This window comes from Chelon labrosus, assembly GCF_963514085.1.
Source record: "Chelon labrosus genome assembly, contig: SCAFFOLD_142, whole genome shotgun sequence".
Taxonomy (NCBI): Eukaryota; Metazoa; Chordata; class Actinopteri; order Mugiliformes; family Mugilidae; genus Chelon; species Chelon labrosus.
In genome coordinates, this window is record NW_028181771.1 from 38,201 (window position 1) to 63,200 (window position 25,000).

General features: G+C 48.6%; 2 protein-coding genes across 2 annotated transcripts in view; both read right to left on the reverse strand.

Annotated features, from left to right (window-relative positions):
* kidins220b (kinase D-interacting substrate 220b) overlaps nucleotides 1–17,853 on the reverse strand; it is a 32,003-nt gene extending 14,150 nt beyond the window's left edge. Inside the window, 12 exon segments of the mRNA XM_084575128.1 lie at nucleotides 1–14; nucleotides 135–233; nucleotides 5,790–5,888; nucleotides 6,493–6,591; nucleotides 6,666–6,863; nucleotides 10,101–10,199; nucleotides 11,396–11,497; nucleotides 13,367–13,465; nucleotides 13,587–13,685; nucleotides 13,807–13,905; nucleotides 16,173–16,327; nucleotides 17,717–17,853. Of these exon segments, the coding sequence (XP_084431254.1) occupies nucleotides 1–14; nucleotides 135–233; nucleotides 5,790–5,888; nucleotides 6,493–6,591; nucleotides 6,666–6,863; nucleotides 10,101–10,199; nucleotides 11,396–11,497; nucleotides 13,367–13,465; nucleotides 13,587–13,685; nucleotides 13,807–13,905; nucleotides 16,173–16,304 (1,139 nt within the window). The 5' untranslated portion in view covers nucleotides 16,305–16,327; nucleotides 17,717–17,853.
* Nucleotides 17,854–18,928: 1,075 nt separating this feature from the next.
* LOC311509701 (lysophospholipid acyltransferase 2-like) overlaps nucleotides 18,929–25,000 on the reverse strand; it is a gene marked incomplete at its 5' end in the record, with an annotated part of 10,192 nt that continues 4,120 nt past the window's right edge. The window contains 7 exons of the mRNA XM_084575124.1: nucleotides 18,929–20,873; nucleotides 21,263–21,414; nucleotides 21,798–21,930; nucleotides 22,146–22,210; nucleotides 22,293–22,396; nucleotides 22,470–22,662; nucleotides 24,563–24,746. Coding sequence (XP_084431250.1) covers nucleotides 20,657–20,873; nucleotides 21,263–21,414; nucleotides 21,798–21,930; nucleotides 22,146–22,210; nucleotides 22,293–22,396; nucleotides 22,470–22,662; nucleotides 24,563–24,746 — 1,048 coding nt within the window. The 3' untranslated portion in view covers nucleotides 18,929–20,656. The remainder of the gene's footprint in view (nucleotides 20,874–21,262; nucleotides 21,415–21,797; nucleotides 21,931–22,145; nucleotides 22,211–22,292; nucleotides 22,397–22,469; nucleotides 22,663–24,562; nucleotides 24,747–25,000) is intronic.

The window sequence follows — 25,000 nt, forward strand, 5'->3', positions numbered from 1 at the left end:
GGAGTGTCCCCCTTCTGTTGAAAGCCAGGATACAACAGGACATCTAAGACATCTATGAATGGATGAATCAGTCTGCTTTTACTTTGAAGGGTGTCTGTCTCTGAGACAGGAAGTTGTGTCTTTCAGGTTCTCACCTTGTCCACAGCTGACACCTTAGCTCCTTTGTCCAACAGCAGCTCCACGATCTCAATGTTCCTCATCTTAGTGGCTTTGATCAGAGGAGTCTCTCCGTCCTGAGGAAGGACAGGACGTCAAGACGTCAGCGCTGCTTCACCACTTCATCACCTCATCATCACCTCACCTCTTCACCACTTCATCACTTCACCACTTCACTGCTTCATCACCTCAACACTTCACCACTTCACTGCTTCATCACCTCAACACTTCACCACTTCATCACATCACCACTTCATCACTTCACCACTTCACCTCATCATCACCACTTCATCACCTCATCACTTCATCACTTCACCTCTTCATCACCTCACCACTTCATTACTTCATCACCTCATCACTTCATCACCTCACCACTTCACTGCTTCACCACTTCACCTCTTCATCACCTCACCACTTCACCACTTCATCACTTCACCTCTTCATCACCTCACCACTTCATTACTTCATCACCTCACCACTTCACCACTTCATCACCTCACCACTTCATCACATCACCACTTCACCACTTCATCACTTCACCACATCACCTCACCACTTCATCACCTCACCACTTCACTGCTTCGTCACCTCACTTCTTCACCACTTCACCACTTCACCACATCACCACCTCACCACTTCATCACTTCACCTCATCAACACTTCACCACCTCACCACTTCATCACTTCACCTCTTCATCACTTCACCACTTCATCACTTCACCACTTCACCACCTCACCACTTCATCACTTCACCTCTTCATCACTTCACCACTTCACCACCTCACCTCTTCATCACCTCACCTCTTCATCACTTCACCACTTCACCACCTCACCACTTCACCACTTCACCACCTCACCACTTCATCACTTCACCACCTCACCACTTCACCACTTCATCACCTCACCTCTTCATTACTTCACCACTTCATCACTTCATCACTTCACCACTTCACCACATCACCACCTCACCACTTCATCACTTCATCACCTCACCTCTTCATTACTTCACCACTTCATCACTTCATCACTTCACCACTTCACCACATCACCACCTCACCACTTCATCACTTCATCACCTCACCTCTTCATCACATCACCACTTCATCACTTCACCACTTCACCACATCACCACCTCACCACTTCACCACTTCATCACCTCACCACTTCATCACCTCACCACTTCACTGCTTCGTCACCTCACCTCTTCACCACTTCACCACATCACCACCTCACCACTTCATCACTTCACCACTACACCACCTCACCACTTCACCACTTCACCACCTCACCACTTCATCACTTCACCACCTCACCACTTCACCACTTCATCACCTCACCTCTTCATTACTTCACCACTTCATCACTTCATCACTTCACCACTTCATCACTTCACCACCTCACCACTTCACCACTTCATCACCTCACCTCTTCATTACTTCACCACTTCATCACTTCATCACTTCACCACTTCACCACATCACCACCTCACCACTTCATCACTTCATCACCTCACCTCTTCATTACTTCACCACTTCATCACTTCATCACTTCACCACTTCACCACATCACCACCTCACCACTTCATCACTTCATCACCTCACCTCTTCATCACATCACCACTTCATCACTTCACCACTTCACCACATCACCACCTCACCACCTCACCACTTCACCACTTCATCACCTCACCACTTCATCACCTCACCACTTCACTGCTTCGTCACCTCACCTCTTCACCACTTCACCACATCACCACCTCACCACTTCACCACTTCATCACCTCACCTCTTCATTACTTCACCACTTCATCACTTCATCACTTCACCACTTCATCACTTCACCACCTCACCACTTCACCACTTCATCACCTCACCTCTTCATTACTTCACCACTTCATCACTTCATCACTTCACCACTTCACCACATCACCACCTCACCACTTCATCACTTCATCACCTCACCTCTTCATCACATCACCACTTCATCACTTCACCACTTCACCACATCACCACCTCACCACCTCACCACTTCACCACTTCATCACCTCACCACTTCATCACCTCACCACTTCACTGCTTCGTCACCTCACCTCTTCACCACTTCACCACATCACCACCTCACCACTTCATCACTTCATCACTTCACCTCTTCATCACTTCACCACTTCACCACTTCACCACATCACCACTTCATCACTTCATCACCTCACCACTTCATCACCTCACCACCTCACCACTTCATCACTTCACCACTTCACCACTTCATCACCTCACCACATCACCACCTCACCACCTCACCACTTCATCACCTCACCACTTCACCACCTCACCACTTCACCACTTCACCACCTCACCACTTCATCACCTCACCACTTCACCACTTCATCACCTCACCACTTCATCACCTCACCACATCACCACTTCATCACCTCACCACATCACCACTTCACCACCTCACCACTTCATCACCTCACCACTTCACCACTTCACCACCTCACCACTTCATCACCTCACCACTTCACCACCTCACCACTTCACCACCTCACCACATCAACACTTCATCACCTCACCACATCACCACTTCACCACTTCATCACCTCACCACCCCACCACCTCACCACTTCATCACCTCACCACATCACCACTTCATCACCTCACCACTTCATTACTTCACCACTTCACCACTTCATCACATCACCACTTCACCACTTCATCACTTCACCACTTCATCACATCACCACCTCATCACCACCTCACTTCATCACCTCACCACTTCACCACTCCATCACCTCACCACTTCATCACATCACCACTTCATCACCTCACCACTTCACCACCTCACCACTCCATCACCTCACCACTTCATCACCTCACTTCATCACCTCACCACCTCACCACTCCATCACCTCACCACTTCATCACCTCACCTCACCACATCACCACTTCACCACCTCACCACTCTTTCACATCACCACCTCACCACCTCACCACTTCATCACATCACCACTTCACCACTTCACCTCTTCACCACTTCATCACCTCACCTCTTCATCACTTCACCACTTCATCACTTCACCACTTCATCACATCACCACCTCATCACCACCTCACTTCATCACCTCACCACTTCACCACTCCATCACCTCACCACTTCATCACATCACCACTTCATCACCTCACCACTTCACCACCTCACCACTCCATCACCTCACCACTTCATCACCTCACTTCATCACCTCACCACCTCACCACTCCATCACCTCACCACTTCATCACCTCACCTCACCACATCACCACTTCACCACCTCACCACTCTTTCACATCACCACCTCACCACCTCACCACTTCATCACCTCACCACTTCATCACCTCACCACTTCACCACCTCACCACTCCATCACCTCACCACCTCACCACTTCATCACCTCACCACTTCACCACTCCATCACCTCACCACTCCATCACCTCACCACTTCATCACCTCACCACCTCATCACTTCATCACCTCACCACCTCACCACTTCATCACCTCACCACTTCATCACCTCACCACATCACCACTTCATCACCTCACCACTTCACCACCTCACCACTCCATCACCTCACCACTTCATCACCTCACTTCATCACCTCACCACCTCACCACTCCATCACCTCACCACTTCATCACCTCACCACTTCACCACCTCACCACTTCACCACTTCACCACCTCACCACTTCATCACCTCACCACTTCACCACTTCATCACCTCACCACTTCATCACCTCACCACATCACCACTTCATCACCTCACCACATCACCACTTCACCACCTCACCACTTCATCACCTCACCACTTCACCACTTCACCACCTCACCACTTCATCACCTCACCACTTCACCACTTCACCACCTCACCACTTCACCACCTCACCACATCACCACTTCATCACCTCACCACATCACCACTTCACCACTTCATCACCTCACCACCCCACCACCTCACCACTTCATCACCTCACCACATCACCACTTCATCACCTCACCACTTCATTACTTCACCACTTCACCACTTCATCACATCACCACTTCACCACTTCATCACTTCACCACCTCATCACCACCTCACTTCATCACCTCACCACTTCACCACTCCATCACCTCACCACTTCATCACATCACCACTTCATCACCTCACCACTTCACCACCTCACCACTCCATCACCTCACCACTTCATCACCTCACTTCATCACCTCACCACCTCACCACTCCATCATCTCACCACTTCATCACCTCACCTCACCACATCACCACTTCACCACCTCACCACTCTTTCACATCACCACCTCACCACCTCACCACTTCATCACATCACCACTTCACCACTTCACCTCTTCACCACTTCATCACCTCACCTCTTCACCACTTCACCACTTCATCACTTCACCACTTCATCACATCACCACCTCATCACCACCTCACTTCATCACCTCACCACTTCACCACTCCATCACCTCACCACTTCATCACATCACCACTTCATCACCTCACCACTTCACCACCTCACCACTCCATCACCTCACCACTTCATCACCTCACTTCATCACCTCACCACCTCACCACTCCATCACCTCACCACATCACCACTTCACCACCTCACCACTCTTTCACATCACCACCTCACCACCTCACCACTTCATCACATCACCACTTCATCACTTCATCACCTCACCACTTCATCACCTCACCACCTCACCACCTCACCACTTCATCACATCACCACTTCATCACTCCATCACCTCACCACCTCACCACTTCATCACCTCACCACTTCACCACTCCATCACCTCACCACTCCATCACCTCACCACTTCATCACCTCACCACCTCATCACTTCATCACCTCACCACCTCACCACTTCATCACCTCACCACTTCACCACTCCATCACCTCACCACTCCATCACCTCACCACTTCATCACCTCACCACCTCACCACTTCATCACCTCACCACTTCACCACTCCATCACCTCACCACTCCATCACCTCACCACTTCATCACCTCACCACATCACCACTTCATCACCTCACCACTTCACCACCTCACCACTCCATCACCTCACCACTTCATCACCTCACTTCATCACCTCACCACCTCACCACTCCATCACCTCACCACTTCATCACCTCACCTCACCACATCACCACTTCACCACCTCACCACTCTTTCACATCACCACCTCACCACCTCACCACTTCATCACATCACCACTTCATCACTTCATCACCTCACCACTTCATCACCTCACCACTTCACCACCTCACCACTCCATCACCTCACCACCTCACCACTTCATCACCTCACCACTTCACCACTCCATCACCTCACCACTCCATCACCTCACCACTTCATCACCTCACCACCTCATCACTTCATCACCTCACCACATCACCACTTCATCACCTCACCACTTCATCACCTCACCACATCACCACTTCATCACCTCATCACTTCATCACCTCACCACCTCACCACTTCATCACCTCACCACTTCATCACCTCACCACCTCACCACTTCATCACATCACCACGTCACCACCTCACCACCTCACCACTTCATCACCATCTCACCACTTCATCCTAGACCCACCTTGGTGCAGGTCTCAGTATCAGGGTTACACTGCAGGATGTCTCTGACCATGGTGGCGTTTCCTTTCTCCACGGCCCAGTACAGAGCTGTCTTGTTGTCCTGGAGACACAGACAGACATCAACCACCTGTCCTCTCATGTCTCACCTGTCTTCTCATGTCTGATCATGTCTCACCTGTCCTCTGATCATGTCTCACCTGTCTTCTCATGTCTGATCGTGTCTCACCTGTCTTCTCATGTCTGATCATGTCTCACCTGTCCTCTGATCATGTCTCACCTGTCCTCTGATGTCTGACCTGTCTTCTCATGTCTGATCATGTCTCACCTGTCTTCTCATGTTTTATCATGTCTCACCTGTCTTCTCATGTCTGATCGTGTCTCACCTGTCCTCTGATCATGTCTGATCGTGTCTCACCTGTCCTCTGATCATGTCTGACCTGTCTTCTCATGTCTGATCACGTCTCACCTGTCTTCTCATGTCTCACCTGTCCTCTGATCATGTCTCACCTGTCCTCTGATCATGTCTGATCGTGTCTCACCTGTCCTCTGATCATGTCTCACCTGTCCTCTGATGTCTGACCTGTCTTCTCATGTCTGATCGTGTCTCACCTGTCCTCTGATCATGTCTCACCTGTCTTCTCATGTCTGATCATGTCTCACCTGTCCTCTGATCATGTCTCACCTGTCCTCTGATCGTGTCTCACCTGTCCTCTGATGTCGATGTCAGCATATTTGTGCAGCAGAGCTCTGACTATCTCCACGTGTCCCCCCCTCACAGCTCCGATCAGCACCGTGTCTCCGCTCTGGAACAAAACACTGTCTAGTCACCATCATCATCATCATCATCATCGCTGTCGTCACGGTGACGGTGTCTCACCCGGTCAGGTATGTTGACGTACGTCCCGGCGTCCAGCAGGTCCTGGACGATCTCGGTGTAGCCCTCCTTGGCAGCGATCATGAGCGCCGTGTTGCCGTCCTTGTCGGTCATGTTGACGTTGGGGTTCCTCTTCAGCAACTCCTTCACCACCGCCGTGTACCCCCCCCTCACCGCCACGATCAGAGCCGTCATGGAGTTCTAAGGTCAGAGGATCAGGGGTCAGAGGTCAGAGGTCAGGAGGGTCAGAGGTTAGAAGATCAGAGCCATCATGGAGTTCTAAGGTCAGAGGATCAGAGGTCAGAGGTCAGGAGGGTCAGAGGTTAGAAGATCAGAGCCGTCATGGAGTTCTAAGGTCAGAGGATCAGAGGTCAGAGGTCAGAGGTCAGGAGGGTCAGAGCCGTCATGGAGTTCTAAGGTCAGAGGATCAGAGGTCAGAGGTCAGAGGTCAGGAGGGTCAGAGGATCAGAGCCGTCATGGAGTTCTAAGGTCAGAGGGTCAGAGGATCAGAGCCGTCATGGAGTTCTAAGGTCAGAGGATCAGAGGTCAGAGGTCAGAGGATCAGAGCCGTCATGGAGGTCAGAGGTCAGAGGATAAGAGCTGTCATGGAGGTCAGAGGTCAGGAGGGTCAGAGCCATCATGGAGGTCAGAGTCATGGAGGATCAGAGCCGTCATGGAGGTCAGAGTCATGGAGGATCAGAGCCGTCATGGAGGTCAGCAGTCAGCAGTCAGGAGGGTCAGAGCCGTCATGGAGTTCTAAGGTCAGAGGATCAGAAGTCAGAGGTCAGAGGTCAGGAGGGTCAGAGGTTAGAAGATCAGAGCCGTCATGGAGGTGAGAGGTCAGGAGGGTCAGAGCCGTCATGGAGGTCAGAGTCATGGAGGGTCAGAGCCATCATGGAGGTCAGAGTCATGGAGGATCAGAGCCGTCATGGAGGTCAGCCTTCAGGAGGGTCAGAGCCGTCATGGAGTTCTAAGGTCAGAGGATCAGAGCCGTCATGGAGGTCAGAGATCAGGAGGGTCAGAGCCGTCATGGAGGTCAGAGGTCAGGAGGATCAGAGACGTCATGGAGGTCAGAGATCAGGAGGGTCAGAGCCGTCATGGAGGTCAGAGATCAGGAGGGTCAGAGCCATCATGGAGGTCAGAGGTCAGGAGGTTCAGAGCCGTCATGGAGTGCTAAGGTCAGAGGATCAGAGACGTCATGGAGGTCAGAGATCAGGAGGGTCAGAGCCGTCATGGAGTTCTAAGGTCAGAGGATCAGAGCCGTCATGGAGGTCAGAGGTCAGAGGATCAGAGCCGTCATGGAGGTCAAAGGTCAGGAGGGTCAGAGCCGTCGTGGAGGTCAGAGGTCAGAGGATCAGAGCCGTCATGGAGGTCAGAGATCAGGAGGGTCAGAGCCATCATGAAGGTCAGAGTCATGGAGGATCAGAGCCGTCATGGAGGTCAGAGTCATGGAGGATCAGAGCCGTCATGGAGGTCAGCAGTCAGGAGGATCAGAGCCGTCATGGAGGTCAGAGGTCAGAGGATCAGAGCCGTCATGGAGGTCAGAGGTCAGGAGGGTCAGAGCCGTCGTGGAGGTCAGAGATCAGGAGGGTCAGAGCCGTCATGGAGTTCTAAGGTCAGAGGATCAGAGCTGTCATGGAGGTCAGAAGTCAGGAGGGTCAGAGCCGTCATGGAGGTCAGAGGTCAGGAGGGTCAGAGCCGTCATGGAGTTCTAAGGTCAGAGGATCAGAGCCGTCATGGAGGTCAGAGGTCAGAGGATCAGAGACGTCATGGAGGTCAGAGGTCAGAGGATCAGAGACGTCATGGAGGTCAGAGGTCAGAGGATCAGAGACGTCATGGAGGTCAGAGGTCAGAGGATCAGAGCCGTCATGGAGGTCAAAGGTCAGGAGGGTCAGAGCCGTCATGGAGGTCAGAGATCAGGAGGGTCAGAGCCATCATGAAGGTCAGAGGTCAGGAGGGTCAGAGCCATCATGGAGGTCAGAGTCATGGAGGATCAGAGCCGTCATGGAGGTCAGCAGTCAGGAGGGTCAGAGCCGTCATGGAGTTCTAAGGTCAGAGGATCAGAGGTCAGACGTCAGAGGTCAGGATGGTCAGAGGTTAGAAGATCAGAGCCGTCATGGAGGTCAGAGGTCAGGAGGGTCAGAGCCGTCATGGAGGTCAGAGTCATGGAGGGTCAGAGCCATCATGGAGGTCAGAGTCATGGAGGATCAGAGCCGTCATGGAGGTCAGCCTTCAGGAGGGTCAGAGCCGTCATGGAGTTCTAAGGTCAGAAGATCAGAGCCGTCATGGAGTTCAGAGATCAGGAGGGTCAGAGCCGTCATGGAGGTCAGAGGTCAGAGGATCAGAGACGTCATGGAGGTCAGAGGTCAGGAGGGTCAGAGCCGTCATGGAGTTCTAAGGTCAGAGGATCAGAGCCGTCATGGAGGTCAGAGATCAGGAGGGTCAGAGCCGTCATGGAGGTCAGAGGTCAGGAGGGTCAGAGCCGTCATGGAGTTCTAAGGTCAGAGGATCAGAGCCGTCATGGAGGTCAGAGATCAGGAGGGTCAGAGCCGTCATGGAGTTCTAAGGTCAGAGGATCAGAGCTGTCATGGAGGTCAGAGGTCAGGAGGGTCAGAGCCGTCATGGAGGTCAGAGGTCAGGAGGGTCAGAGCCGTCATGGAGTTCTAAGGTCAGAGGATCAGAGCCGTCATGGAGGTCAGAGATCAGGAGGGTCAGAGCCGTCATGGAGTTCTAAGGTCAGAGGATCAGAGCCGTCATGGAGGTCAGAGGTCAGGAGGGTCAGAGCCGTCATGGAGTTCTAAGATCAGAGGATCAGAGACGTCATGGAGGTCAGAGGTCAGGAGGGTCAGAGCCGTCATGGATGTCAGAGGTCAGAGGATCAGAGACGTCATGGAGGTCAGAGGTCAGAGGATCAGAGCCGTCATGGAGGTCAGAGGTCAGAGGATCAGAGCCGTCATGGAGGTCAGAGGTCAGAGGATCAGAGACGTCATGGAGGTCAGAGGTCAGGAGGGTCAGAGCCGTCATGGAGGTCAGAGGTCAGAGGGTCAGAGGTCAGAAGATCAGCATTTAGCATTTAGCTAAAACTGTCATAGATGTGGTTCCTGGAATGGATCCTTCTTGTGTGAGTCCAAACACAGTAAAACAGTAAAACATTAATTTAAGATTTAAACGTGTGATACGTGTATATGAAGATGTTAGCTAGTTAGCTGGTAACTGATTAACTGATTAACTGATTAGCTAGTTAGCTGATTAACTGATTAGCTGATTAACTGATTAACTGATTAGCTAGTTAGCTGGTTAGCTGATTAACTGATTAACTGATTAGCTAGTTAGCTGGTTAGCTGATTAACTGATTAGCTGGTTAGCTGGTAACTGATAAACTGATTAGCTAGTTAGCTAGTTAGCTGGTTAGCTTGATGCTGCTGCAGTGCGTCTTACCGCCCCCTCCTGGTCAACATCAGCTCCGTTCTCCAGTAGATGCATCACACAGTCATAGTGACCCTTCCTGGACGCCCAGATCAGAGGAGTGGTCCCGTACTGACACAGCAATACACAATAATACACATTAATACACAATAATACACATTAATACACAATAATACACAATAATACACAACAATACACACTAATACACATTAATACACATTAATACACAATAATACACATTAATACACATTAATACACAATAATACACATTAATACACAATAATACACAACAATACACAATAATACACATTAATACACAATAATACACATTAATACACATTAATACACAATAATACACATTAATAGACAATAATACACAATAATAAACAAAAAAACATTGACACATTGCCATGTGCTATGTTATTGTTGCCATGTTGCCTTGTGTTGTGTGAATGTTGCGTTGCCGTGTCATTGTCATGTCAGTGTTGTGTTGCCGTGTCATTATCATGTCAGTGTTGCATGTTAGTGTTGCGTTGCCGTGTCATTGCCATGTCAGAGTTGCGTTGCCGTGTCATTATCATGTCAGTGTTGCGTTGCCGTGTCATTATCATGTCAGAGTTGCGTTGCCGTGTTATTGTCATGTCAGTGTTGCGTTGCCGTGTCATTGTCATGTCAGAGTTGCGTTGCCGTGTCATTATCATGTCAGAGTTGCGTTGCCGTGTCATTGCCATGTCAGAGTTGCGTTGCCGTGTCATTGTCATGTCAGTGTTGCGTTGCCGTGTCATTATCATGTCAGTGTTGCGTTGCCGTGTTGCCGTGTTATTGTCATGTCAGTGTTGCGTTGCTGTGTTAGTATCATGTCAATGTTGCGTTGCTCTGTTAGTATCATGTCAGTGTTGCGTTGCTCTGTTAGTATCATGTCAGTGTTGCGTTGCTGTGTTAGTATCATGTCAATGTTGCGTTGCTCTGTTAGTATCATGTCAGTGTTGCGTTGCCGTGTTAGTATCATGTCAGTGTTGCGTTGCTGTGTCATTATCATGTCAGAGTTGCGTTGCTGTGTTAGTATCATGTCAGAGTTGCGTTGCCGTGTTAGTATCATGTCAGAGTTGCGTTGCCGTGTTAGTATCATGTCAGAGTTGCGTTGCTATGTTAGTATCATGTCAGAGTTGCGTTGCCGTGTCATTATCATGTCAGAGTTGCGTTGCTGTGTTAGTATCATGTCAGAGTTGCGTGGCCGTGTCATTATCATGTCAGAGTTGCGTTGCTGTGTTAGTATCATGTCAGAGTTGCGTTGCCGTGTTGGTCACCTTATCAGAACAGTTGACTTTAGCTCCGTTGCTCAGCAGCAGTTTGACGATGTCAGCGTGTCCTCGTCCTGACGCCCAGATGATTGGATACACACTGTACTGCTGCAGAGACACAGAGGACAGAGAGGACAGTGAGGGGGGGTCTGGGGGTCAATGTGTGTCTCAGTGTGTCTCAGTGTGTGTCTCAGTGTGTGTCTCAGTGTGTCTCAGTGTGTGTCAGTGTGTCTTACCTGTCCCGTAGTGTTGGGGTTGGCTCCATGCTCCAGCAGCAGCTCAGTGTGTGTCTCAGTGTGTCTCAGTGTGTGTCTCAGTGTGTGTGTCTCAGTGTGTGTGTCTCAGTGTGTCTCAGTGTGTGTCTCATTGTGTCTCAGTGTGTGTGTCTCAGTGTGTGTGTCTCAGTGTGTCTCAGTGTGTGTCTCATTGTGTCTCAGTGTGTGTGTCTCAGTGTGTGTGTCTCAGTGTGTCTCAGTGTGTGTCTCATTGTGTCTCACCTGTCCCGTAGTGTTGGGGTTCGCTCCATGCTCCAGCAGCAGCTCAGTGTGTGTCTCAGTGTGTGTCTCAGTGTGTCTCAGTGTGTGTGTCTCAGTGTGTCTCAGTGTGTCTCAGTGTGTCTCACCTGTCCCGTAGTGTTGGGGTTGGCTCCATGCTCCAGCAGCAGCTCAGTGTGTGTCTCAGTGTGTCTCAGTGTGTGTTGTCTCAGTGTGTGTCTCAGTGTGTCTCAGTGTGTGTCTCAGTGTGTCTCAGTGTGTGTGTCTCAGTGTGTCTCAGTGTGTGTCTCAGTGTGTCTTACCTGTCCCGTAGTGTTGGGGTTCGCTCCATGCTCCAGCAGCAGCTCAGTGTGTGTCTCAGTGTGTGTCTCAGTGTGTCTCAGTGTGTGTGTCTCAGTGTGTCTCAGTGTGTGTCTCAGTGTGTTGTCTCAGTGCGTCTCAGTGTGTCTCAGTGTGTGTCTCAGTGTGTCTCAGTGTGTCTTACCTGTCCCGTAGTGTTGGGGTTCGCTCCATGCTCCAGCAGCAGCTCAGTGTGTGTCTCAGTGTGTGTCTCAGTGTGTCTCAGTGTGTGTCTCAGTGTGTCTCAGTGTGTGTGTCTCAGTGTGTCTCAGTGTGTGTCTCAGTGTGTCTCAGTGTGTCTCAGTGTGTGTGTCTCAGTGTGTCTCAGTGTGTGTCTCAGTGTGTCTCAGTGTGTGTGTCTCAGTGTGTCTCAGTGTGTGTCTCAGTGTGTCTCAGTGTGTGTGTCTCAGTGTGTCTCAGTGTGTGTCTCAGTGTGTCTCAGTGTGTCTCAGTGTGTGTGTCTCAGTGTGTCTCAGTGTGTGTCTCAGTGTGTCTCAGTGTGTCTCATTGTGTCTCAGTGTGTGTCTCAGTGTGTCTCAGTGTGTCTCAGTGTGTGTCTCAGTGTGTCTCAGTGTGTGTCTCATTGTGTCTCAGTGTGTGTCTCAGTGTGTCTCAGTGTGTGTCTCAGTGTGTCTCAGTGTGTCTCAGTGTGTGTCTCAGTGTGTCTCAGTGTGTCTCAGTGTGTGTCTCAGTGTGTCTCAGTGTGTGTCTCATTGTGTCTCAGTGTGTGTCTCAGTATGTCTCAGTGTGTGTCTCAGTGTGTCTCAGTGTGTGTCTCAGAGTGTCTCAGTGTGTCTCACCTGTCCCGTAGTGTTGGGGTTCGCTCCATGCTCCAGCAGCAGCTCAGTGTGTGTCTCAGTGTGTCTCAGTGTGTCTCAGTGTGTGTGTCTCAGTGTGTCTCAGTGTGTCTCAGTGTGTGTCTCAGTGTGTCTCAGTGTGTGTCTCAGTATGTCTCAGTGTGTGTCTCAGTGTGTCTCAGTGTGTGTCTCAGTGTGTCTCAGTGTGTCTCACCTGTCCCGTAGTGTTGGGGTTGGCTCCATGCTCCAGCAGCAGCTCAGTGTGTGTCTCAGTGTGTCTCAGTGTGTGTCTCAGTGTGTCTCAGTGTGTCTCAGTGTGTGTCTCAGTGTGTCTCAGTGTGTCTCACCTGTCCCGTAGTGTTGGGGTTCGCTCCATGCTCCAGCAGCAGCTCAGTGACCTCTACACGACCTTTGTAAGAGGCCCAGGTCAGAGCCGTCCAGCCTCCCTGACAACAACAACAGAACTCATGTAAATCTCCATCTATCTGTGTTCTACTCGTTAAGTCTGTGTGATGGACGGATACTGAGGCTGTTGAGCCTCCATTTCCCATGAGCCTTTGCTCCCACCATGTCTCTGTGCTCGATGTAGGCGCTGTTCTCCAGCAGCTCCTTGACCACCTCCACGTGACCCTCTTTGGCTGCAGAGATGAGAGCCGACCAGCAGTCCTGACCACGGACAGAGACAGGGAGAGAGACGGTGTTACCGCGACAACAACATCTCCTAGCAACCACCCCACCCCTCCCACACAGAGCAGAGCAGAGCAGAGCGGGGGCTTGTTATTCTCACCACGTCGTCCAGGTTGACGTTGGCTCCTCTCCTGATGAGCTCCTGGACGATCTCCAGACTGCCCTGCTCCGCCGCCAGCATCAGAGGAGTCTGACCGTTCTGGACCCAGAGAGACCCACAGGTGAACCACGACACAGGTAAACCATGACACCACAGGTGAACCACGACACAGGTAAACCATGACAACACAGGTAAACCATGACACCACAGGTGAACCACGACACAGGTAAACCATGACACCACAGGTAAACCATGACACAGGTAAACCATGACACAGGTAAATCATGACACCACAGGTAAACCATGACACAGGTAAACCATGACACAGGTAAATCATGACACCACAGGTAAATCATGACACAGGTAAACCATGACACAGGTAAATCATGACACAGGTAAACCATGACACAGGTAAACCATGACACAGGTAAATCATGACACAGGTAAACCATGACACAGGTAAATCATGACACCACAGGTAAACCATGACAACACAGGTAAACCATGACACAGGTAAACCATGACACAGGTAAATCATGACACAGGTAAACAACACCACAGGTAAACCATGACACCACAGGTAAACCATGACACCACAGGTAAACCATGACACAGGTAAACCACAACACAGGTAAACCATGACACCACAGGTAAACCACGACACAGGTAAATCATGACACCACAGGTAAACCACGACACAGGTAAACCATGACACCACAGGTAAACCACGACACAGGTAAACCATGACACAGGTAAACCATGACACCACAGGTAAACCATGACAATAAAGGTAAACCATGACACAGGTAAACCATGACACCACAGGTAAACCATGACACAGGTAAACCATGACACCACAGGTAAACCATGACACAGGTAAACCATGACACAGGTAAATCATGACACAGGTAAACCATGACACAGGTAAACAACACCACAGGTAAACCATGACACCACAGGTAAACCATGACACAGGTAAACCACAACACAGGTAAACCATGACACCACAGGTAAACCATGACACAGGTAAACCACAACACAGGTAAACCATGACACCACAGGTAAACCACGACAACACAGGTAAACCACAACACCACAGGTAAACCATGACACCACAGGTAAACCACGACACAGGTAAACCATGACACCACAGGTAAACCACGACACAGGTAAACCATGACACAGGTAAACCATGACACCACAGGTAAACCATGACACCACAGGTAAACCATGACACCACAGGTAAACCACGACACAGGTAAACCATGACACCACAGGTAAACCACGACACAGGTAAACCATGACACAGGTAAACCATGACACCACAGGTAAACCACGACACAGGTAAACCACGACACAGGTAAACCACGACAACACAGGTAAACAACACCACAGGTAAACCATGACAACACAGGTAAACAACAACACAGGTAAACCATGACACAGGTAAACCACAACAACACAGGTAAACCATGACACAGGTAAACCACGACAACACAGGTAAACAACACCACAGGTAAACCATGACACAGGTAAACAACAACACAGGTAAACCATGACACAGGTAAACAATGACACCACAGGTAAACCATGACACAGGTAAACCAAAACACAGGTAAACCATGACACCACAGGTAAACCATGACACCACAGGTAAACCATGACACAGGTAAACCACGACACAGGTAAATCATGACACAGGTAAACCATGACACCACAGGTAAACCATGACACCACAGGTAAACCACGACACAGGTAAATCATGACACAGGTAAACCATGACACCACAGGTAAACCATGACACCACAGGTAAACCATGACAACACAGGTAAACCACGACAACACAGGTAAACAACACCACAGGTAAACCATGACACCACAGGTAAACCATGACACCACAGGTAAACCACGACACAGGTAAACCACGACAACACAGGTAAACCACGACAACACAGGTAAACCATGACACCACAGGTAAACCACGACAACACAGGTAAACAACAACACAGGTAAACCACAACAACACAGGTAAACCATGACACAGGTAAACCATGACAACACAGGTAAACCATGACACAGGTAAACAACAACACAGGTAAACCATGACACCACAGGTAAACCATGACACCACAGGTAAACCATGACACCACAGGTAAACCACGACAACACAGGTAAACAACAACACAGGTAAACCACAACAACACAGGTAAACAATGACACAGGTAAACCATGACACAGGTAAACCATGACACAGGTAAACCATGACACATGTAAACCACAACAACACAGGTAAACCATGACACAGGTAAACCATGACACAGGTAAACCATGACACAGGTAAACCACAACAACACAGGTAAACGTACGTCGCTGCGCCCGTCCACCTCCTTGAAGCGGTCCAGGTGAGCCTTCAGCGCCGTCAGGTTATCCTCCTCCACGTAGCTGAACAGGTTCTGGATGGCCAGCGTGGTCATCTTGATGGACGTGGTGGTGTCCATGTCTGCGGTCGTCACGGCGCCCCCTGTGGACACAACACAGGTCTGACTCTGACAGGTTTCATCGTTATTTCCTCAGGTTCAGGATGTGATGTCTCCTGCTGCCTGTAGGTGGCGCTGACTGTTTGACTGTAGGTCAGAACCAGAGACAGTAGACAGATAGAACAGCTCCTCTAAAGTAGAGCTCCCCCTGGTGTCTGGCTGCAGTATAGCTCATAAGCTCCGCCCCCTCCATGTTAGTGGGCGGGGCTTGGGCCAAACTAAAACACTAACATAAAGGTCATAAAGTCATTTTAGGTCGTTAACATAATGTTGATAAATGTTCAAGTGTTAATGGATAAGATTCGTTTTATTTATTTATTTATTTATAGAAACAGGATGTGACGTAATACCAGTTGCCATGCCAACTGCTCCACACGTGGCTCCGCCCTCAGACCGTACTGATCAGACTCTGGATCCGAGATGGCGCCGCCCGTGTCCCCGGGTCAGTTTGACCAGTGAGAGGAAGAGGAGACGTGTTGTCCATATTTACATACAGTCTATGCTCTGAGCTCTATGTGCAGCTCTGCTCGTCACTGATAGGACCCCACAGAGGAGATGTGCTGCTGTCGCCATGACAACGGCCTCCATGTTGCCTCCTGGAGCCTCTTCATCAGAGTCTTCATCAGAGTCATTCATCCATTCATTGTATCTGTCTCCGTGTGTTTTTGATTTGATTGGGTCTCAGTGAACAAGCAGAAAGAAACGCTTTCATAATATAAATATAAATATAAATATTATATTATATTATATTATATGAGGTTTATTTCTCCTTTTAATGTGGAGCTTGATTTAACATGAAGATCTGCTACAGCGTCTTTATTTTATAGTTTATATATTTACTACATTATTCATGACTTCATTATCAGGGTTAGTTTTTATTATTTATATTCATATTATTATTATTTCATATATTTATAGATATTAAATCATTTGATGCTGTTATATAACATTTATTATATTTGATGATGTGATCATATATTTATTTATAATATTTGATCGTTATTAGTCCTCATATATAATTAACTATATTATTATTATTATTATTTATTATTATTATTATTATGTTTGTTCCGGTGAGCTCGAGGCCCTGTCCGTTACTGTCGTTAATGAACACATGAAATAACATCTTCACCTCGTTAATAACGGCTCTATGACCGAGGTGACATGAACAACCTTCACGTTGTCGCGTTCACTCGTTCACCACTGATCAGTAACCGTTAATAACCGTTAATAACCCGTTAATAACCCATTAATAACCCGTTAATAACCCGTTAATGTTTATAAATAAAACCGATCAGAGGAGATCAGCTGTCAATCAAACACGGATCGATCGCGGACTCGGAGGATGCTGAACGGAACCGAACCGGCTTTACCGTCAGTACACAGTCAGGTTCTGGGTCAGCGGTCCGGGTCTCGGGTCCGGGTCTCGGGTCTCGGGTCTCGCCGTGGGTTCCTCTCCGGGTGTGGGTGCGTCTCGTCGGCCTGTGTTCTGATGACAGTCGGAGCTCACTCTCCATCCCCGACAACAGCGGCCATCTTGATGAGAACAACAAGCAGCACTGCAGCCTCACCAGCCAATCACAGCCCGCCGTCAAGCCCGCCACTCACACGCGCACACTTCCGCCACGGGGCTGTCAAAATAAAAGCACGACAACTGATAACTTCCGCCCAAAGTGTTTTTGATTTGAGCGTAAATAGAAAATATGGAATAATAATAAATCTGTAATTTATATTAATTAAATTTATAAATCTTTAGTTTATATTAAAGAGACAGTTCAATAGTGTCACCATTATGATTTATTATTTCTATCATTCATTGTTTAAATATTATAATACATTAATCTTTCTAATTTATAATTATAAAAATTAGAAAGATTAATGTATGTATAATATTTAATAATCTGTTTATTTATTAGTACATTATTATAATATTTATTATTTAGTTTTATATCATTTCTTTGTTTCATGATTATTTTTACTTTAGTTTATTGTTATTATAATCTACATAATGTTATATTAGATCTTTATGATATAGAATATTTTATTATCTGGTCAAACACAAACTGCTTCAATTATATATTTGAATTCTTTTATATTTTATTACATTTTTCTACATTATTTATTAGTTTTCTTTTATAATATCAGTGACTGCTCATGTTGATCATCTGTGAAATCATTCTTCATGTGTTCATTCATGAACACTCCATGAGCAGTAACAGGCCGGTGAGCTAGCATCGTTAGCATTGTAGCTGGAGCGCTAGAACCCCGGACAAACAAGCTGACTTCTAATTGTAGCTCTCAGCACTTTGGTCACTTAATTATTAATGATGAGATGAGACTGAGCTGGAGGGTTATCGGTTCTAACGATGATTAACAGCAGATCCACCGCTATCAGCTCACTATCACTTTATTGGGTCTAAAGCTCAGACCCTCTTCTGCTCTAATCAGATGACACGTTCAAGTCAGGCGTCCAAAAATCCAAGTTTAATCACATCATTTACAAAAGAACCAAACACATGTCAAAGCCACAGAGAACTCCTCCTCCTCCTCCTCCTCCTCCTCCTCCTCCTCCGACCAGGTGAAAGAAACACGACACTAAAGTACAAACATGGCGACAGGAAAACACGCAGGAACATTTAAAAATGTGCTTCCTGGTTTTTAGCAAAGAAGACACGACTACAAACACAATAATCTTCTGATGAAGTCCTCCTGTGTCCAGAAACTCAACCGTGTTCTGGACAAGGAGCACAGACCAGCCTGGTTTCACACTGAAACAGCTGCTGTTAGCCGCTAACCGTACTGTTAGCCGCTAACTGACCAACTGACGCTGTCCTCTTAGCTAAGCTACACTGTTAGTAACCTGCACTGACTCATTTAGCTTCTACCTTAGCCTTTAGTTAAACAAAAAAATTTTAGCAAAGATGAACCATTAGCTAACACTGAGCTAACGGTTTAAATGAACTAACCAAGTGTTGTAGCTTTGGGATGTTAGCTAACATCTGAGCTGAGCTGGAAGCTAACCCAAAAGCTGAATGGAACAGTTAGCTAACACTAACAAAACAGTTTCAAATTAACTGAGTGAGTTAGCTTCTTCAGTGAAGTAGCCTATCTGCTAATGTGTAGCAAATGGTTTTAGATTTGTTCATTTAGCTAACCTAAATAGAAACTAATGCGAAGCTGACAGATGTAGCTTCTACACTTAGCAGTTAGCTAATCCAAAACATTTTTGTCTACACTTAACCGTTAGCATTAGCAAACGGTTTTAGCATTGAAATGTTAGCTTACATACATTGTTTCAAAGTAGAGTCATTAGCTAACTCAGAGTGATAGTTTTAGCCTCTACACTGAGCTGGTAGCTAACGCAAAAATTAAACTGAAATGTTTGAACCAAATGAGTTAGCTTCTTCAGTGAAGTCTGCTAACTTGTAGCAAACAGGTTTAGATGTGAGAAGTAAGCTAACTTTCAGAAGTGGATTCAGTGTAGAACTACACATAGCGGTTAGCTGATCAAAAACATTATAGCTACACTGAACCGTTAGCTAGCAACGACCAAACTGTTTCAGCTGAACAGTGGGCTAGCTTGTTCAGGGTAGTGTTTTAGCTTTGAGTTGTTGGCTAACAGGAAACAGGAAACAGGTTAGCATCCAAACACTGGCTGTAGCAATTCTTTTATTTGTTTAAGTGCTTCGTCAGTCGACCCGGTTTTGTCGGTTGAATACTGCTCTGAGGTGGGCTGTTTGCTAACCTGGGCCGAGCTAACATAGCTTTAGCTCTGGAGCCATTAGCCGAAGCTAAACATGTGACGTGATGTGATTTTTGGCATCAAGGAACCAGATGTGAGCAGCTCGTGGTCTTTGATATGAAATGACTTAAAGAACATCTATAAATGTAAACTGGACTGATCAGATGACTAAGGTGACTGAGTGGAGCTGTTATTGGCACTTTCTGTTGAGATGTGGTGGTTTAATGGATCTGACGGTTATTCACATTTCATCCACCGCCTCCGTCTCTCTGCTCATTCGCTCCGTCAACAGGTTCCAGAAAGAAGATGGAGTCAGTTCAACACTGAGCAGGCGGCCATGACGGTTCTGGTGGTTCTGGATTGATTTCTTCCAACGTGGCAGTTTTGTCGGAACCTGACCCAGAAACCCTTTGAGTCCAGATCCTTGGCTGGCAGTCGGACTGAGGACCGTGGATCCAGATAATACAAGGCCCTCGTGTTTCTGACCAGGCCGACAGGAAGTTCCCTTCTGATGGTTCGCCTCCTCGTCCTCCTATACATGGAAATATGATGTTGTTCACGTCCTTTGTCCTCATGTGGTTTTCTCCTTCTGGCTGCTGTGGCAGTCTGTGGCCTCCGGGCGGCGCCCAGGAGGAGGAGGCTGGACCGGCTCCTGCTGGACCGGCTCCTGCTGGACCGACTCCTGCTGGACCGGGTCCTGCTGGACTTTGAGGCGGAGATGTCTCGGTTTGACAGGCAACGCTACGGCCAGGAGGACGCAACCAATGTGGAGGCTGAAGCACCAGGACCTGGAGGAGGAGGAGGAGGAGGAGGAGGAGGAGTGAGATGAATAAATCCTGCAGCAGTCAACTAAGGTACGTTAACATTTAAAATGATCATGAGAATAAAAGCTGGACTTAAACTAAAAGGTTTAAAATCATTCAGAAGAAGAATCAAGAACCTAAACACTACATTAGACTGAAGTGGTTCTGGTCTGATCAGCAGATACTGGACATGAGGAGGCGCTGATATGTAATATTGGCTCACTTTAGTCTCATGTTTCAGGAGGTTTTGAGTCATTTTATGAATAAATGTAGAAAATGAACAAAATTCAGAACAAAGTTAAAACCTTTAAATAAGAACATCGTTAGTGATGCTATCCTGAGATAAACCGGTTTAAACCAGACCAGTGACTGACCTGTAAAACTTTATTGACGGACCCACAGACAACAGGACGAACGGTACCACGGTGTAGCAGATGGCGATCTGAGTGGCCGCCCATGTGATGACATCATAGACCAGTTTATGGCCCGGTGACTGCAGGAAGTAGGGACGGACGTTGTGTCTGACCTGAGAGGACGAGACGCTACAGTCACTAAATGGCTAACAGCTAACAGTTAGCAGCTAACAGTCTGGCCTGAGAGGACAAGACGCTACAGTCACTCAACAGCTAACAGCTAACAGCTAACAGCTAACAGCTAACAGTTAGCAGCTAACAGTCTGACCTGAGAGGACGAGACGCTACAGTCACTAAATGGCTAACAGCTAACAGTTAGCAGCTAACAGTCTGGCCTGAGAGGACAAGACGCTACAGTCACTCAACAGCTAGCAGCTAACAGCTAGCAGCTAACAGCTAACAGCTAACAGCTAACAGTTAACAGCTATCAGCTAACAGCTAACAGCTAGCAGCTAACAGCTAACAGCTAACAGCTAACAGCTAGCAGCTAGCTCACCGCTCTGGCAGCCAGTGTGATGACGATGCCGGTGAGGAAGGTGAGGTAGTATCCTGGATAGGCTCCGTGCCACATGGCCGACAGGATGAACGTAGCAGCTGTCGGGTGGTAGGGACATCGCTCATAGCACACCCTGAGGTCAGAGGTCAGAGGTCAGAGGTCAGGCTTTACATTAACATCTGATCACAACTGTTCATCTTAAAGAATTCATTCGACTGATCTGATCTCAGCCTTTAAAATATTCTGTCCTGAAAAAGTTCCTCCCTCCCTTCCTTCCTTCCTCCCTCCCTCCCTTCCTTCCTTCCTTCCTTCCTCCCTCCGTCGTTGATCAGGTAATGAACAGATCACCTCTTGAGCCAGTGAGCCGTCTGAATGTTCCAGTTGTCCAGGAAAACCTTGAAGCTGGTGGCAAACTGGAACCAAACACAGATGGACCGGGTTAGCAACAGATCAGACCTGGTTCTGAAACGGGACGGCCCACGTCTCGGTGCTCACCTCGATGTTGAGGATCCTCAGGTTGGAGATGAGGTCCCAGCGAGGAGAGCCGTCGCCGTCGTAGCCGTTGAAGCCGAAGCCGGCGGCGTTGTTGATGGCGTCGGCTGTGGGACACAGGCTGAGGTTAGACCAGGGACAGGGTTTAAAAGACCAGAACCAGGTTTGAGTCCTCCTCACCCAGAGTCCACACGAAGTAGTACTTGGGTCTGGTGGTCAGCATGGACAGGTACAGGTAGACCGCCTGGGCGTAGAACGGCGTTTTGGCGATGAAGTCGTCGTCGATGTTTCTCTCCACGGGGAAAACTTTACAAACCGACAGGAAGACGAGGAGGCAGAGGAAGGAAGTGGACACTTTACGGACGACTTCCATCTGAGGAGACGAAGAAGACACGTGTCACTTCCTGGAAGGTTCCTTCCCTCTAACCTTCCTGCCCTCTGTCCTTCCTACCTTCCTTCAGTCCTACCCCCTATCCTTCCCTCCTTCCTTCAGTCCTACCCCCTATCCTTCCTTCCTTCAGTCCTACCCTCTATCCTTCCTTCAGTCCTACCCTCTATCCTTCCTTCCTTCCTTCCTTCAGTCCTACCCTCTGTCCTTCCTTCCTTCCTTCAGTCCTACTCTCTGTCCTTCCTTCCTTCCTTCAGTCATACCCTCTATCCTTCCTTCCTTCCTTCAGTCCTACTCTCTGTCCTTCCTTCCTTCCTTCAGTCCTACCCTCTATCCTTCCTTCCTTCCTTCAGTCCTACTCTCTGTCCTTCCTTCCTTCCTTCAGTCCTACCCCCTATCCTTCCTTCCTTCAGTCCTACCCCCTATCCTTCCTTCCTTCCTTCAGTCCTACTCTCTGTCCTTCCTTCCTTCCTTCAGTCCTACCCTCTATCCTTCCTTCCTTCCTTCAGTCCTACCCCCTATCCTTCCTTCCTTCAGTCCTACTCTCTGTCCTTCCTTCCTTCCTTCAGTCCTACCCTCTATCCTTCCTTCCTTCCTTCAGTCCTACTCTCTGTCCTTCCTTCCTTCCTTCAGTCCTACCCCCTATCCTTCCTTCCTTCAGTCCTACCCCCTATCCTTCCTTCAGTCCTATTCTCTGTCCTTCCTTCCTTCCTTCAGTCCTACCCCCTATCCTTCCTTCCTTCAGTCCTACCCTCTGTCCTTCCTTCCTTCCTTCAGTCCTACCCTCTATCCTTCCTTCCTTCCTTCCTTCAGTCCTACTCTCCGTCCTTCCTTCCTTCCTTCAGTCCTACCCTCTATCCTTCCTTCCTTCCTTCCTTCAGTCCTACCCTCTATCCTTCCTTCCTTCCTTCAGTCCTACCCTCTATCCTTCCTTCCTTCCTTCCTTCAGTCCTACCCTCTATCCTTCCTTCCTTCAGTCCTACCCTCTATCCTTCCTTCCTTCCTTCAGTCCTACTCTCTATCCTTCCTTCCTTCCTTCAGTCCTACCCTCTATCCTTCCTTCCTTCCTTCAGTCCTACTCTGTCCTTCCTTCCTTCCTTCAGTCCTACCCCCTATCCTTCCTTCCTTCAGTCCTACTCTCTGTCCTTCCTTCCTTCCTTCAGTCCTACCCTCTATCCTTCCTTCCTTCCTTCAGTCCTACTCTCTGTCCTTCCTTCCTTCAGTCCTACCCCCTATCCTTCCTTCCTTCAGTCCTACTCTCTGTCCTTCCTTCTTTCCTTCAGTCCTACCCCCTATCCTTCCTTCCTTCAGTCCTACCCTCTGTCCTTCCTTCCTTCCTTCAGTCCTACCCTCTATCCTTCCTTCCTTCCTTCAGTCCTACTCTCTGTCCTTCCTTCCTTCCTTCAGTCCTACCCTCTATCCTTCCTTCCTTCCTTCCTTCAGTCCTACCCTCTATCCTTCCTTCCTTCCTTCAGTCCTACTCTCTATCCTTCCTTCCTTCCTTCAGTCCTACTCTCTGTCCTTCCTTCCTTCCTTCAGTCCTACCCTCTATCCTTCCTTCCTTCCTTCCTTCAGTCCTACCCTCTATTCTTCCTTCCTTCAGTCCTACCCTCTTTCCTTCCTTCCTTCCTTCAGTCCTACTCTCTGTCCTTCCTTCCTTCCTTCAGTCCTACCCTCTATCCTTCCTTCCTTCCTTCCTTCAGTCCTACCCTCTATTCTTCCTTCCTTCAGTCCTACCCTCTATCCTTCCTTCCTTCCTTCAGTCCTACTCTCTATCCTTCCTTCCTTCCTTCAGTCCTATCCCTTGTCCTTCCTTCTTTCCTTGTTGTCTTCTTCTTCTGGTAATAAAACATGACATCAGAGCCGAGGCAGTCACGTGACCTACGTTTGGCGACGGCTCGCTTGGCCTCAGCTTGCCGCTGGACTTCCTGTCGTCCTCCTGGTCTCTATGGCGACGGGGGTCTCCCTCGATGAAGGCGATGTAGTCGTTGTAGGAGCAGGTGGGTCCGGCCAGGATCCCCATGAAGTTACAGTTGTAGCTGAAGTACTCCAGCAGACTGGGCATCCTCCTGGACACAGAACCACTGTTAGCTCTGATCACCACAGAGGAACCACCACAGAGGAACCTCCACAGAGGAACCACCACAGAGGAATCACCGTTAGCTCTGATCACCACAGAGGAACCACCACAGAGGAACCACCGTTAGCTCTGATCACCACAGAGGAACCACCACAGAGGAACCACCGTTAGCTCTGATCACCACAGAGGAACCACCACAGAGGAACCACCGTTAGCTCTGATCACCACAGAGGAACCACCACA